The sequence below is a fragment of the Lissotriton helveticus genome, chromosome 12, assembly GCF_964261635.1.
Source record: "Lissotriton helveticus chromosome 12, aLisHel1.1, whole genome shotgun sequence".
NCBI lineage: Eukaryota > Metazoa > Chordata > Amphibia > Caudata > Salamandridae > Lissotriton > Lissotriton helveticus.
Genome location: NC_136073.1, coordinates 867738762 through 867752313, shown reverse-complemented (window position 1 = coordinate 867752313; position 13552 = coordinate 867738762). Strand labels below are relative to the sequence as shown.

The following is a 13552-nucleotide window of genomic DNA, read 5'->3' as shown; positions in this document are numbered from 1 at the left end:
AAACCTTGATAATAGCAATGTTCCTCAGCGATAAAAATAACGCCGCTAAACCAACAAAGCGATAATTATCACTAGTTGTTGGTAATATGCCCCTAAGTTTGTCTGCAAAAGAGGATGTGGTGGGGTGGAACAGGAAAGTTCTCCCACCCCTTGCTTTTACAATATTGTGGCATCTGGTTTGACACCCTTTCACTGGAACGGATGTCTGCTCTTTGACATCCGGCGTCATGCGCGCAGGTGACAAGAATACATGCGTAGCCCAAACCTAGCAGAGTACACAGTAGCGGGTATGAAACGACACAAGACCCAGGTGAGGGGTGGAGAGGAGGGCAGGGAAGGAAGTATTCACTACTACAGCTGCATGGTAAACACTGAGCTCTATTTACACCTCGTTCTACCGGGTAAGGAGGAAGTGACAACAGAGTCAAGTTGTATCAGGGGGCCTTTGCTCTTTGATGTATGGAAAATCAACTCTATATCAAGAAACCACGTGCAACAAAGGGGAAATCAAGAAGCGCCGGCTATTTAAATATGAAAGTGAAAGCAGCAAAATCTGGCGGGAAAAGCCAGGATGAAGGAAAAACATATTACACACTTTAAAGGTTAGTGGGGTCATAGCAAGCGTGTTAATCTGGAGAGTTTTGTTGTTCCGTGATAAAAGTGTCTGTACTTTCATGTAGATATAGTAAGAGTCAATTAATATTGTGTGTGAATTGGCTACAAATACCACTGATCATTTTTATGATGACATAGTGTGTGTTATATCATTGGTATTGTCACTTCCGGTGTTGTCATTTCTCACTAGGTAAAGGCGACGGGTTAAAGGTCATTCAGGGTGACTTCCTATGAACTGTTGGTGCATCAAATGGATTTTCCTCTTATAAACATGTGCCTAATAAGAGACAGAGTAGCCTAGGATAAAGGGGACACTGAGATATCCTCCCTGCTCAGGGATAGAATGGAAAGCTTTGGGGTGCATCTCCCACTTTTTTCTGCAAAAGATGTTCTTTGAAACAAAATCTTATAAAAAACCCATTCTTAATGTCATTTTCATGAAAAACAGATTTTACATTGTAGTTCAAATGTTGAGGGATTTAAATGTCTATATCATATCCCCCGTTGCTCTGTCGCTTTCACGCAAGCACATTTTGGCATAATGCGAATAGTATGATGTTGCATCATTACTAACCGAGAGAAATACAACCCAATCTCTTTGGTTTACATTTTGAATCCGGTGTAGACCAAGCCACCCCGTCCTTTTTTTCCCCTGATCCAGGCCATACGCAGCTACAGCAAAGACAATAGTCTATCATTGGAGTTGAGTTTTTATACTTTCTTTCACATGTCAATGAAGATATATGCAGAGGAAGCCAGAAGGACTCTTTCTGGTGCATCGTCTTTGGTACGGATAGGGAAAAACTCTGTGCAGAAAGACGGATTGTCGTAAGAGCTCATTGGCTAAAACTCACCAATCCTGGCCCCTGTCTGCCAAATTGGGATCATTTTAAATATGTGGCTAAGGCTGTTAGTGGTTTTACAGTATCAATATTGAACAAACTTGTATACATTAAGGTAACACACCTGTTGTTCTGTTCCAATTTTCCGTAGATCTTAGGTTCAGCTCATCAATTTCTTGACAGTTTTCCATATATTCATCCAAAAAGTCATCATCTAGAGAAAATCAAATTATTCGGATTTGACATTTATTTCAGGTACCTGAATAAGGCAAGCATTTACAGTTTTAAAAAAAAATGTATCGCTTAATTTTACAGAATCAATATAATTATATGTCATCTAGCAGTGTGACTCGCAATCATCAAAGCATGCTTTCTATATGCATTGCTCCAATATCACGGCACTTACAGTTAAATAACATATATAGATTTATATTTAGAGGAGTAATTCAAACATTGTTATAAACTCACACTGTGTACATTAAGCAAACTCAGTTAATATGAAATTAACGTTTTTCACATCCTCCAACTTTGGGACAAAACACAAGGTAACCAAAATATGTTGCTGAACAGATAATTTTTTTAAACGAAAGAACAAAATGCAGAAATTAAAACAGAATGGAAGCAGAAAGAGCAGAAAGATTGAAAACTATTTCACCAGTCATTAGTTATACTTGTACTTGTTAACCATTTGTTTATTGATTACTAGGAGAAGTAATCATTGGAAGAGACAGACATTTAGTTATGGCATACAAAACTCCTAACTTTAACTATACCATGGTGTCTAATTTTCAGTAGGGGTGGGCGGAATTTGTGTAGTCGCGCTAGGCAAAGCTCTGCGAAACGGTAAAAAAATCTCTGCGAGCTCGCAAAAGTTCCGCGAACACGCGGAATTGCTTGTTCCACCTGTTCGCGATGCTTTTTTCCTGTTTGTGAACGCTGTTTGCATGCTCGGGGAGAAATATCTTGCGAACACGCATTTTGAAAGTGCGTACAAGCAAATAATTCCGCGGAGCGACGGAATTTTTGGGCAATTTCGCGTTCTCCGCGGAATTCGAAATTACCCAAATTCCGCAAATTCTGCAAGCGGAACGGAATTTACCGCCCAGGCCTAATTTTCAGTGATATACTTTGATGTGTGATGTTCACCCATGCACTGTGGTAACAATCCATCCTCTAAGCATTATTGAATCTGACTGAAGATGAAAGATTACAAGCAGGAATAGAGAGTCCAGAATCTTTTCTGGACTCTTTATTCTTGCACATCTTGGGGATCCCCAGTAAGGTTTCTTCTGGCCCTCATTCCTAGATTATAGTGTACTGAGGGATCAGTATGGGATAAGCTTTACATGTCCATTTGAATATATGTTTAGGCAGGGCACCCAGAACCTTTGCCAGACCCTTTTATTTTTAGAAAGTTTCTAAAAAAGTTTATTTTTGAACAACGGTCAAACTGGTAGGGGTGGGAGGGTGAGGAGAGTCTGTTATCATTTCCCTACAAATCACTTTTTTCTGGATTATTTGTTAAGTTCAAATATGGCTCCAACCAAGGGGAAGCAGAAGACCATACACACCAAGATAAATGCAGAGATTTTGAGGAAACATATTATATCTGTACAGGATTTTGTTGGACCACAGGTCTTGTACCTGCTGATGGAAACCAGGTGACTTACAACTTTCTTGAATTTAAAGAGGGCTGGAGACCATCATAGAGGTAGAGGCAGGCCACACCAGAGTGTAAAGACATACCAGGTGAAAACCTATGCATAGTTCTTTCCCCAATTTTGGGGTTTGCTTCTGTAAAACAGCCCCCACTGTATAGAGTCAGGGATTGACAACTTTGCTCAAAGTGCTCCTTCTGTGTCAACGAGAGGACTATTGGTGGAAATGTTCCACCAATGCGGCAGGGATCTCTCTTTTTGGTGGCCTCATTAAAGACCTTAACACAGGCATGGCCCCCACCGCCTCAGTGATTCGTGGAATCACCCACCAAACTTCAAATGACCCCCAAACACCAAGATGATAACATTTGATTAAATGAACCAAGACGACTCATCATTGTTTCCAAAGAAGCCTTTGCTGCCACTGGACCACTTCACTCTCCGTGAACCACCGCCTCTTAATTATGACCTATTTTATGGCTCGTACCTGTGCTTCCATGTGGGCATTCATTAGCACCTCTGTCTGCAACATCTTTTTCTTCGTAAGCTCGAAGATCTGTACAAAATTAAAAGAAGGTGTTTACAGCTCCTACTTGTCTACGGTCCCATCCAACACCAATTACAACCTCTCGGCCCAGCTTAAATCCTTCATTTCACTCTTTACAGAAGAAAAGACTAGACCAAGGGTCTAATCCAGACTTAACCACTGCATTAAACTGTGATCCTGCTTAAATTGTTGTTTCTTTTTGTGCCTCAAATGGGATTACCCAAACCCAAGTTAATGGTGCAGTTTGGTGCCCTAACAGAAACTGATCATTACATTCTGGTTGGGCCAGGACACTAATCCTTCCATTCTCAGTCAACCAGAGGTGTCCGGTCACCCAGTCCCAGCCACCATCTTCTTTTTTGGCCCTTTTGTGCATCCATGCTGTATCTCTTAGGGATGAATGGTCTCATGCTGGCTCACGTCTGCCCCACACTGGTCCACCCATAATCCTCATTCCAGCAGAAAAACAGACTCTCACGGATTATGATTGAAGGGCACCATATATTCACGGATGTATGACATTACAACGCGTGCTTTTACATCGCATGCTTTTACAACACGGTTTTTACAACGCATACCATTACAACGCATAGTGCTTTGGGGCGTGGATAGTGAATAGTTTAATTTACTATTCCAACTCCAGTCCCCGTGGATAGTAGGGAAGGTGTTGGACAGTAAGTTAAACCTATTCCCTATCCTAGAGCGCCCCCCAGCGCAATGGGTTGTAATGGTTTGCGTTGTAAAAGTTGCGTCGTAAAGGCACTGCGTGGTAAAAGTTGCGTTGTAAAGGATGTTTCCCTATATTCACTGCCCTTCCCTCACTTTTGAGGTCTCTGTCCCAATGGAGCCAGACTTGTGCTGAGTCAGTGAGGTGCAGATTGACGTATATGTCTCCCACGCCTGGGGTATTATTCACGACATTGACTTCCTGTGTCTGTCATTGCACACTGTAGCCTATGCAAGGAGTCACAGGTATGACGTGACAGACGGACGGGGTGTCGCAGCACTGACGCATGCCACTACTCATTACTTGATACTGGAGAAGCAGTTCTGCAAAACGGTGTCTCTTATGCGACGAAGTCTCTGGTGTCTAGATGTGGTCTCAGCTTCCTGTCGACATGTCCCAAGAAGGGATGAAGTTCAGCTTCTCACACCGACTCGTGCTGCCGTCGGTCACACAGGCCTGCCGGTCTGCAGAACCCTCGGTTCAGTTCCAGCTGACCAGTTACCAAATGGCTTCAACCGGATGAGGCCTCAACGTGTGAGTCTTTGGAGTTGTAGGACCTTATTCACAGAGGCATTTTGGTGTATGTAAAGTAGTGCACCTGTAATATCCTGTGTGTCTCCATTCCCTGTATGTCTGAATTGGTGTCTGGAGCGCTGGTAGAAAATGATGGAATGGAATGGTGGATAGGGAGCTGTCCAAGCAAAGGAAACTTGGCCGGTAGATTTACTAAAAATTCATGCAATGCAGCAACCGAAGTTGCTGTGCTGCGTTGTTTGAAATGAAATGAAATTAAATGAAAAATTACATTTATAGAGCCCATAGACTACCCAGAGGCCTCGCAGTGCTTTAACTGAAATCCAAGGCAGCCGGCTGGGGTGATTAACAGGCTCTTCCAAACAAGTGAGTTTTTAAGGACCTCCTGAATGCCATCCAGTTGTTGTTCTCTCTGAGGTCAAGCGGGAGGGAATTCCAAATTCTCGCAGCATTGTGTGAGAATGAGCGACCGCCCCAGCGAGCTTTGTTTATCTTGGTCGTGGTGGCCAGATGCAATGAGCTGGAGCGCAGGGCTCTAAGGGGCAGGTAGGGAGTAGCTAAGGGGTACATTATGGCAGGACCTGTTCTGTCGGATTGCTTTTTGAACAAGGCACATGGCTTTAAAGTGGACCCTAGCTGCCACAGGAAGCCAGTGTAGCTTTTTTAAGGCATGTTTGGCCGACTGCCAGCGTGGAATTTGAAAAAGCAGTCGGGCCGCACAGTTTTGGGTGACCTGGAGTTTGTCGGTCGCTGCCACCGGGGCTCCCAGGTAGAGAGCATTACCATAATCCAGGCGGGAGAGTATCAGGGCCTGGACCATGACTCTCCTCGCCTGGAATGGGAGCAAAGGGAGTACTTTCCGGAGCATTCTCATCAGCCCAAAACAAATAGATGCGGTTTTGGTGGCCTGAAAAGTAAAGTCCAATGATTTATCAAGCCAGACTCCCAGGCTCTTTATCTAAGGTTTGGGGAAGGGAGGGGGTCTAGACATGAGGGCCAGATGGAGGCCGAAATGGTAGGTGAGGAGCCCAATAACATCATTTCTGTCTTTTCCCCATTCAGTCTGAGGCAGGAGGATTTCATCCATTTAGCCACTGCTTCTAAACGTGCTAGACGACCCCTCAGTGTGGTCCAGTGAGACCACCAACTGAGTGTCATCTGCATAGGTGACAATACGGACGCCAAATGGATGAACTATCTCCGCTAGGGGCCTCATGTAGACGTTAAAAAGTGTGGGGCTCAGGGCAGAGCCCTGAGGAACCCCACAACTGAGTGGCTGCTTGGTGGATACAGCCTCCCCATCAAACACCTGGAAAAAGCGTTCGTCCAGGAAGGATGTAAGCCATGCCAGGGCCGCGCCCGACACTCCCATGACCTTCAAACGATGTAATAGGGTGGCATGGTTAACCGTGTCGAACGCGGCGCTGAGATCTAGTAGTATGCTGGCTGCTTTCCCTCTCCGGTCCAACACAGTTCTTATTTCTTCGGTCACTGCTAGCAAAGCTGTCTCAGTCCCGTGTTGGGGACGAAATCCCGTCTGGGAAGTACACAGCAGATTATTAGATTCCAAATAATCTACTAAGATGTTATTAATGTTCTTTTCTAGCAGTTTACTCATCCAGGGTAACAGGGAGATGGGGCGGAAGATGGCTAGGTTACTTTGGTCTAGAGTGTTTTTTTTTAAAAGGGCCTTGACCATTGCACATTTCCACCCAGTCGGGACTATGCTCGAAGTAATTGAGGTGTTAAGGACGTCGAGAATGACTGGGCGGATAACATCCATGACCAAAGTAAGGAACTGTGGGGGTGCTGGGTCGCCAGGGAATCCTGAGGTGACTTTAGGGATTCTTTTATTTAGGGAGATAGAGTCCAAGAAAGTGAATTTTTCCAGCATACAGGGGGCCAAAATATTGGGGCGTGCTATAGTGGCGAGATCAGATTCGATTCCATCAGTGGAGAAGGAGCAATAGATGGTCTGAATCTTCTGAAAGAAGAAAGTTGCTAGGCTGTTGCAGCGGGCTAATGCCCCATCTGGTGACAATCGCTCAGGGGGGGAAGAGATCAAAGATTTGGCTATTTTAACAATTTCTCTAGGAGCGTTTGCAGCCAGGTTAATTTTTGAGTCGTAGAACTGGGCTTGGGCTGATTTAATTTCCTTTTTATATAGCCTAATTGCGGCTCTATAGTCTGCCTTTTTGATCTGTGAGCGATCTTGTCTCCACGCTCTTTCCAATTTACGTCATGATTGTTTCATAATCTGGGAGTATACCAGGGGGCTACTTTTTGCCTTTTTATAGAGTGCAGGGGTACCTTCGGGAGCACTAGGTTAAGGGAGTTAGTGATCCAGTTATTAAAATTAATGCTAGCTATATTAGGATTTGTAACCACCAAAGGTTTAAGTTCAGAGAGCGCTGATTTCCATTTGGAGGAGGGAAGTGTAGTCCATATCCTGCCCCAATGTTTTTTAGGATCTTGTATAGGGGGGGAATTAGTAGTAGTCCATATAAATGGTATTAAGTAGTGGCCGGTCCAGGGCAATGGCACAGGCGACTCAACATTTAAATTGTCTAGAATGCTGTAGATGTGATCTAGAAGATGACCTTTAGTGTGTGTGGGGAGGAATCCTTTTTGTGTCAAGTCAATTGCTTGAAAATTCAGTCGAAGACTGTTGGCTGCCGGGTCAAGTGGGTCATCTAGATGGAAATTTAGATCACCCAGCACAGTAAAATTTGCCGAGGTAAGCACTAAGTTGGCGGCTAGGTCAGTCATGTTCGAGACAAATTGGCCCAGCGTTCCAGGCGGTCGATAGACCAAAAGGCCAGTAAAAGTGTTGGTGGGGGATAATTCTAAAGTAAATAGTAGGCTCTCACAAACTGACGTAGTAGAGGGGGTGGTGCGACATTTATATTGCTCTTTATAAATAATGGCTAACCCTCCTCCTCTACCCGTGCTGCGATCGAATCTCTTTATGGTGTAGCCTTGTGGGGTGGCCCACACTATAGTAGGATCGGCTTCCAGCTGGAGCCAAGTCTCTGTTAAAAAGAGAGCATCGGGCTTAAACTCTTTTATTAGAATCAAGATTCAAGAAACTCTTTTTGAATTCCTGGCCGGCTGAAAAAAGTGCAAATTCAGCTATAAACATATGTTTAGTACTGAATTTACCTCAGTGAAGGGGGACCCTGGAATTCCGCTGTCTGCCTGGCCTGCCCCAGCAACAAAGAGCCTCAGACAGGAAATGGTGGGCTGTCTCCTCATATCTGGCCTCCCTTGGTGACATCGCCTGCTGCACAACACGCACTTCCGATGTGTGTCTCACGCTCAGATGAGCTCCAGAGCAGACAAGGCTCCCTCTGGCAGGAAAGGAGGCCGAGCGGGCGGACACGTGGTCGGAGACAGCCGCGTCACCGGAAGTGCTCCATAAAAAGGAAAGACCGTGCTCTCTGATGTGTGCTTTAGGTCTGAGTCTAAATCTACTTATGAAGAACCACAAACAGCTTCATAAATGCCTACATGGTGGTACAAAAAAAAGGGTACACTTTTTTAACAATCTGTGTATTTCAGAAGCACAGACATAATGCATGAACGTCAATTCACTAAAATGCCAGAGGAAGTGACATCACACGCCATTTGACCTTTACTTTCACTCACACAGACATGTTTACACACACACATTTTTTACTTCCCTCAGCCGATTTTGCCACGTCTTAGACCAGGGGTCGCTAACTCAGTGCCAGGGGTCGCAAAAGGCAAGGCCGGGGTCGCAGCTGCGACCCCTGGCAATTTCTAAAGGACACCCATGATATAATGGTGTCTTTTTGGGTGGGCAGGCTATATTCATAGCTACACTGCCTTCTGTGAATATAGCATGTGAAAATGAGGAAGTGTTCAGAGTGACTGAAAAAAGTATTTATGTTGTTCACATTCGTTTAGCGCTAGCTGCCGTTTCTATGGCGCTGTAGCGTGTTATCGTAGGACACCTTGCTTAGGGGAACTAGGTGGGCCTTCGGTTGTGTCTGATGTTTGGTGGTACTTCATTCTGAGAGGTTAGCACAGAATTTGTTCCAAGATTAGTTTATAAGTACTTTGTAGAGTGGAGAAAAGTAAGAACATAAGTTGTGTTTCGGCTTGGTAGTGCTTTGTATACTCTTCAATGCGTCAGTCGATGTGGTTTTCTGTTTTGGGAAGTTGGTTGTCCTTTGCACAGACAGAGTAAAGTGATCTCTGTGTTCACAGAATCATTTAAGTGATTTATGTAGATGAGTAGTTAATACCAAAACATTATTCTTCTCGTTATGCAAATAATAATATTACCCAAACTGCTTTGAGTGTGTATGTGAAATCAATAGCTGGTCCCCTAAACAGTCCTTCCAATATGCATATTATATTGTTGGCACATACTTTGAAGAACTCCATTTTGACTCGATACATTTCAATAGCCTTGTGGCTTGGAGCGAAACACGTGTCAGCTATGCCTAATACCTGTACTCATCAAGCAAGGCTCACGATTTACAGAATATTTTCAGTTTTGTATTACAAAAAATAAAAATAAAATCAACTCATCTTCGACCATAGGAGCTGATAATTATCCTACAAGGAGAGAGCCTACTCTGTAAATGAGACACCTGCTCCATCAGTGATTCTGTGATCGCTCTGTAAGCAGGATCGCTGCTCCATCAGTGATTCTGTGATCGCTCTGTAAGCGGGATCCCAGCCCCATCAGTGATTCTGTGATCGCTCTGTAAGCGGGATCTCTGTCCCATCAGTGATTCTGTGATCGCTCTGTAAGGGGGATCCCTGCTCCATCAGTGATTCTGTGATCACTCTGTAAGCGGGATCACTGCCCCATCAGTGATTCTGTGGTCGCTCTGTAAGGGAGATCCCTACCCCATCAGTGATTCTGTGATCGCTCTGTAAGCGGGATCGCTGCCCCATCAGTGATTCTGTGGTCGCTCTGTAAGGGGGATCCCTGCCCCATCAGTGATTATGTGATAGCTCTGTAAGCGTGACCCCTGCCCCATCAATGATTCTTTGATCGCTCTGTAAGGGGGATCCCTGCCCCATCAGTGATTCTGTGATCGCTCTGTAAGTGGGATCACTGCCCCATCAGTGATTCTGTGATCATCCTGTAAGCGGGATCTCTGTCCCATCAGTTATTCCGTAATCGCTCTGCAAGCAGGATACTGTTTGGATACTGCTCATCAGTGATTCTGTGATCCCTCTCTAAGTGGGATCACTGTTCCACCAGTGGTCCTGTGATCACACTGTAAGCGGACCACTGAGGGGACGGGGATCCCGCTTCAAGAGTAATCCCTGGATCAATGTTTGACACCTGCATAGGAGGGTATGTGTGTGATGCATTGTGTGACCCTCCATAGTTGGCTTTGTGTGTGATACATTGTGTGTGTCTCCATAGGTGGTTCTAGGTGTTATCCATTGTGGGAGAGGATTTTGCCTACCAACTAGAGCGTTCGAACTCGAAGCTGGTGAACCGGGTTCAAGTCTCAGCAGGAACGCTCAGCATTCTGTGATTCTGGGAAATCACGTAATCTGCCCGTGTCTAACAAAAATGAATGTGTCCATCTGTAATGTAACTGGTGCTCACGTAAAGTCCTGTGTCACATTTGAGTCGAGTTTGCGACATATAAAACTCCCCCCCAAAAAAACACCTCCATTGGGGGTTCCGTGTGTGATGCATTGTGTGACACCTCCATGGGTGGTTTTGTGTATGATGATGAGCAGTTTAGAGGTGATTTGTGCTTGGCGAGCCAGAGCAGGTGTTTCGAGTCGGGTCTAATGTGACATTTCTTATTGGTCGGGTTGGTGAATCTGGCTGGGTTAGGTGGAACTATTGCAGTAAACTCATCAGCCCCTCTACTGTAGAACATTCTGGAATGCTAGTTTTAGTGTGGCTAATGATAGGGATCTATCAGTTGAGCATTGAGATGCAGAGTAAGTCCAGGCATCATTTCCTATAATTAGGGCTCCCGGTTTTATGGTATTTATTTTTTTGACATTTCCGTCTGTATATATCCTTATTTATTTTTTTGCTAATTTTATCTGTATTTATACATTTTTATTTGGTGTTTTGTGGAGAAATATAGCTTTAATTAGTATATTTCAATATTTATTTAACCAATCACTCAATTAATCAATCAATCATCTTTTTTCGCGTACAGATACATATCCATAAAAGTGCAGACAGACAACAACATATGCAATACAAATTTCAGCGTCAAAGGGGGCAATTAAAATATCCAATTAGAACTGGTCCTCAAGCACTACAAGGTACAAAATGATAAAAAAGAAACCGAAATTCATCAGAATCTTTATATTTATATTTAACCAATAAATATGCACTCATGCTTGAATGCCTGCCAGGTTTCAATGCTGTGAAAATCCGCAGAAGATAAATCAATGCACTTATATGAAAATATGCCAATTTCAGTATCATTCTTGTGCATATCTACTGCTGTTAAATCCTCTTTACTAACATGTCTTTCTTTTTTAACCCCTTTACTTAGCAAACCACGCAGCTAATTGCTTGGCAGTCATGGCAGACAGTATTTAGAATTTAATGTATGACGTTACAACGCATACTTTTACAACACCTACCTTTACAACGCATTTTTTACACCGCAACATCCATTACAACGCACACCATTACAACGCATGCCATTACAACAAATTCTTTGAAACTACCTTTACAACGCATTCCACTACAACGCATACTACATTTACAACGCATACCATTACAACGCATTACATTACATTGCATGTAAGGTAAGTGTTGGATAGTGTAGGGGTAAAAATTACTATTCTAACTCCAGGGGGTGCAACAGTAGGGTATGTGTTGGAAAGTGTAGGGGTAAAAATTACTATTCTAACTCCAGGGGGTGCAACAGTAGGTAGGGTAAGTGTTGGATAGTGTAAGGGTACTATGTGTTGTAATGCTATGCGTTGTAATGGTATGCGTTGTAATGACTCCGTTATATTGGCATGCGTTGTAGTGGTGTGCATTGTAGTGTCTTGCGTTGTAATGACTGCGTTGTAAATGCATGCGTTGTAATGGATTTTGCGTTGTAAAAGTTTCGTTGTAATGGTAGTGCGTTGTAAAAGTTGCGTTGTAAAGGTTGTATACCTTTAGAATTACTCAAAAAGCAACCCAATTTCCGTTTTTATCCACATTTAAAAATAAACGCAAACAAGAAAATAAATGATTTCTGTCTGTATTTATCTGTAAAAATCAGTAAAAACGGAAAACAGGGAGCCTTACTTATAATCAATAAACCCACCAACAGATGATAGAGGTTTACCGAACTACCTGTGGTAGATCTGCTTTCCTGTAGCCCAACTGCTAAGCCCAACCCTTTCTCCACAAGTGTGATTAGTTATCAGATATCTTGGCATGACTCGTAAGACCAAAATAATATAGGTTGATTAAAAAAAATGACAGGGGAAGCAGAAATGACGTGAACCCCCTCCCCAATGACAAAGATGCATGCCAATGTACTACAATTGTCCCTACAATATCCTTTTTGCTACGGAGGGACTATGGAAAGGAGTGCAGTCAACAGAGGGTAAACAGGACTTTTAAAGTCATGTTTACTTGTGTTCCTTCCACTACTTTAATTGGTCATAAGACTAGTGCTAGCAACTGTGCCAATAATAGCAAAACACATTCTTAATTGACGTTGTTGGTCAACATGCTAGCAAGAGCTAAGACCAAGGGTTTGAGGGTTATTTTCAAGCCATTGGCACGTACCTGTTGGAAAGATGACCACTATTAGAAGCATCAGCCACCTCGTCATCCCAGCTGCTCGGCGGCACATGTCGGCATCGCAGAAGATGCCGGGCTTGGGTTTCCTCCAGTCATGAGTGCCTCTGGTTGTTATCCCATTCCGTGAGCATCTTCAGACTAGGAAACCATCATCAACCCGTTGTTCACCCTTTTGAGGTAGTACAAGTAAGAACATAACTAGACCATTGCGTTTCACTTGTACTTCTGGTAAACGACGCGCCGAGGTACTCGTAGTGACATGCAACAAGGTAAGTGAGACAGGAATATCTGTGTGCTGGTTTTAACCTTTTAAAAAAACGAAAGACACAAAAAAAAATCCCCTGAGCATAAAGACACCGTGAGCATGAGTCAAGCCACAGGATAACCACGAGAGGAAATGGAGGGGGGGGTACGTCAGCGACTGTGGAAGCGCAGAAGACATGAGGATCAACCGCATGTCTGAGGTGGGGACGTACAGGGAGGTGGGCGGAGTTCCTATGTATGCATGGATCTCCCTGAGGCCTACTTTAGCAGATCTGACGGAGGTTCCACTGATGCACTATCAGCGGGGTAACTATCTCTCCTAGTGCTGAGGAATCTGGGCTTCCAGCATGATGAGGAAATATGGAAAAACTAAACCTGTGTCAGTCAAATAACTTTATTCGATTCGAGTGAATCATAAAAGTTCATAGAAGAAAATGTATACATTCAAGAGTAAAAGTTTTTACATCAAAAATTTAAAATATACAGGACAAAGACAACTTGTGGCCTGATCACATAACGCGTGTAACTTATTTTTACATTGCATAACGATTCCTTATAATAAAAACAGTTTGATAAAACTAAGCACAG

At 43.6% G+C, this 13552-nt stretch overlaps 1 protein-coding gene across 2 annotated transcripts in view; it reads right to left on the bottom strand.

Annotated features, from left to right (window-relative positions):
* IL12RB1 (interleukin 12 receptor subunit beta 1) overlaps nucleotides 1–12978 on the bottom strand; it is a 58541-nt gene extending 45563 nt beyond the window's left edge. The window contains exons 1-3 of one of the 2 annotated variants that reach the window (XM_078671165.1): nucleotides 12686–12975; nucleotides 3603–3671; nucleotides 1582–1671 (exon numbers count right to left, since the gene is read on the bottom strand). In XM_078671165.1, coding sequence (XP_078527291.1) covers nucleotides 1582–1671; nucleotides 3603–3671; nucleotides 12686–12752 — 226 coding nt within the window. In that variant the 5' untranslated portion in view covers nucleotides 12753–12975. Of the gene's footprint in view, nucleotides 1–1581; nucleotides 1672–3602; nucleotides 3672–12685 lie in introns of both variants that reach the window. The other variant, XM_078671166.1, reaches the window with a different exon arrangement.
* Nucleotides 12979–13552: the final 574 nt, after the last annotated feature.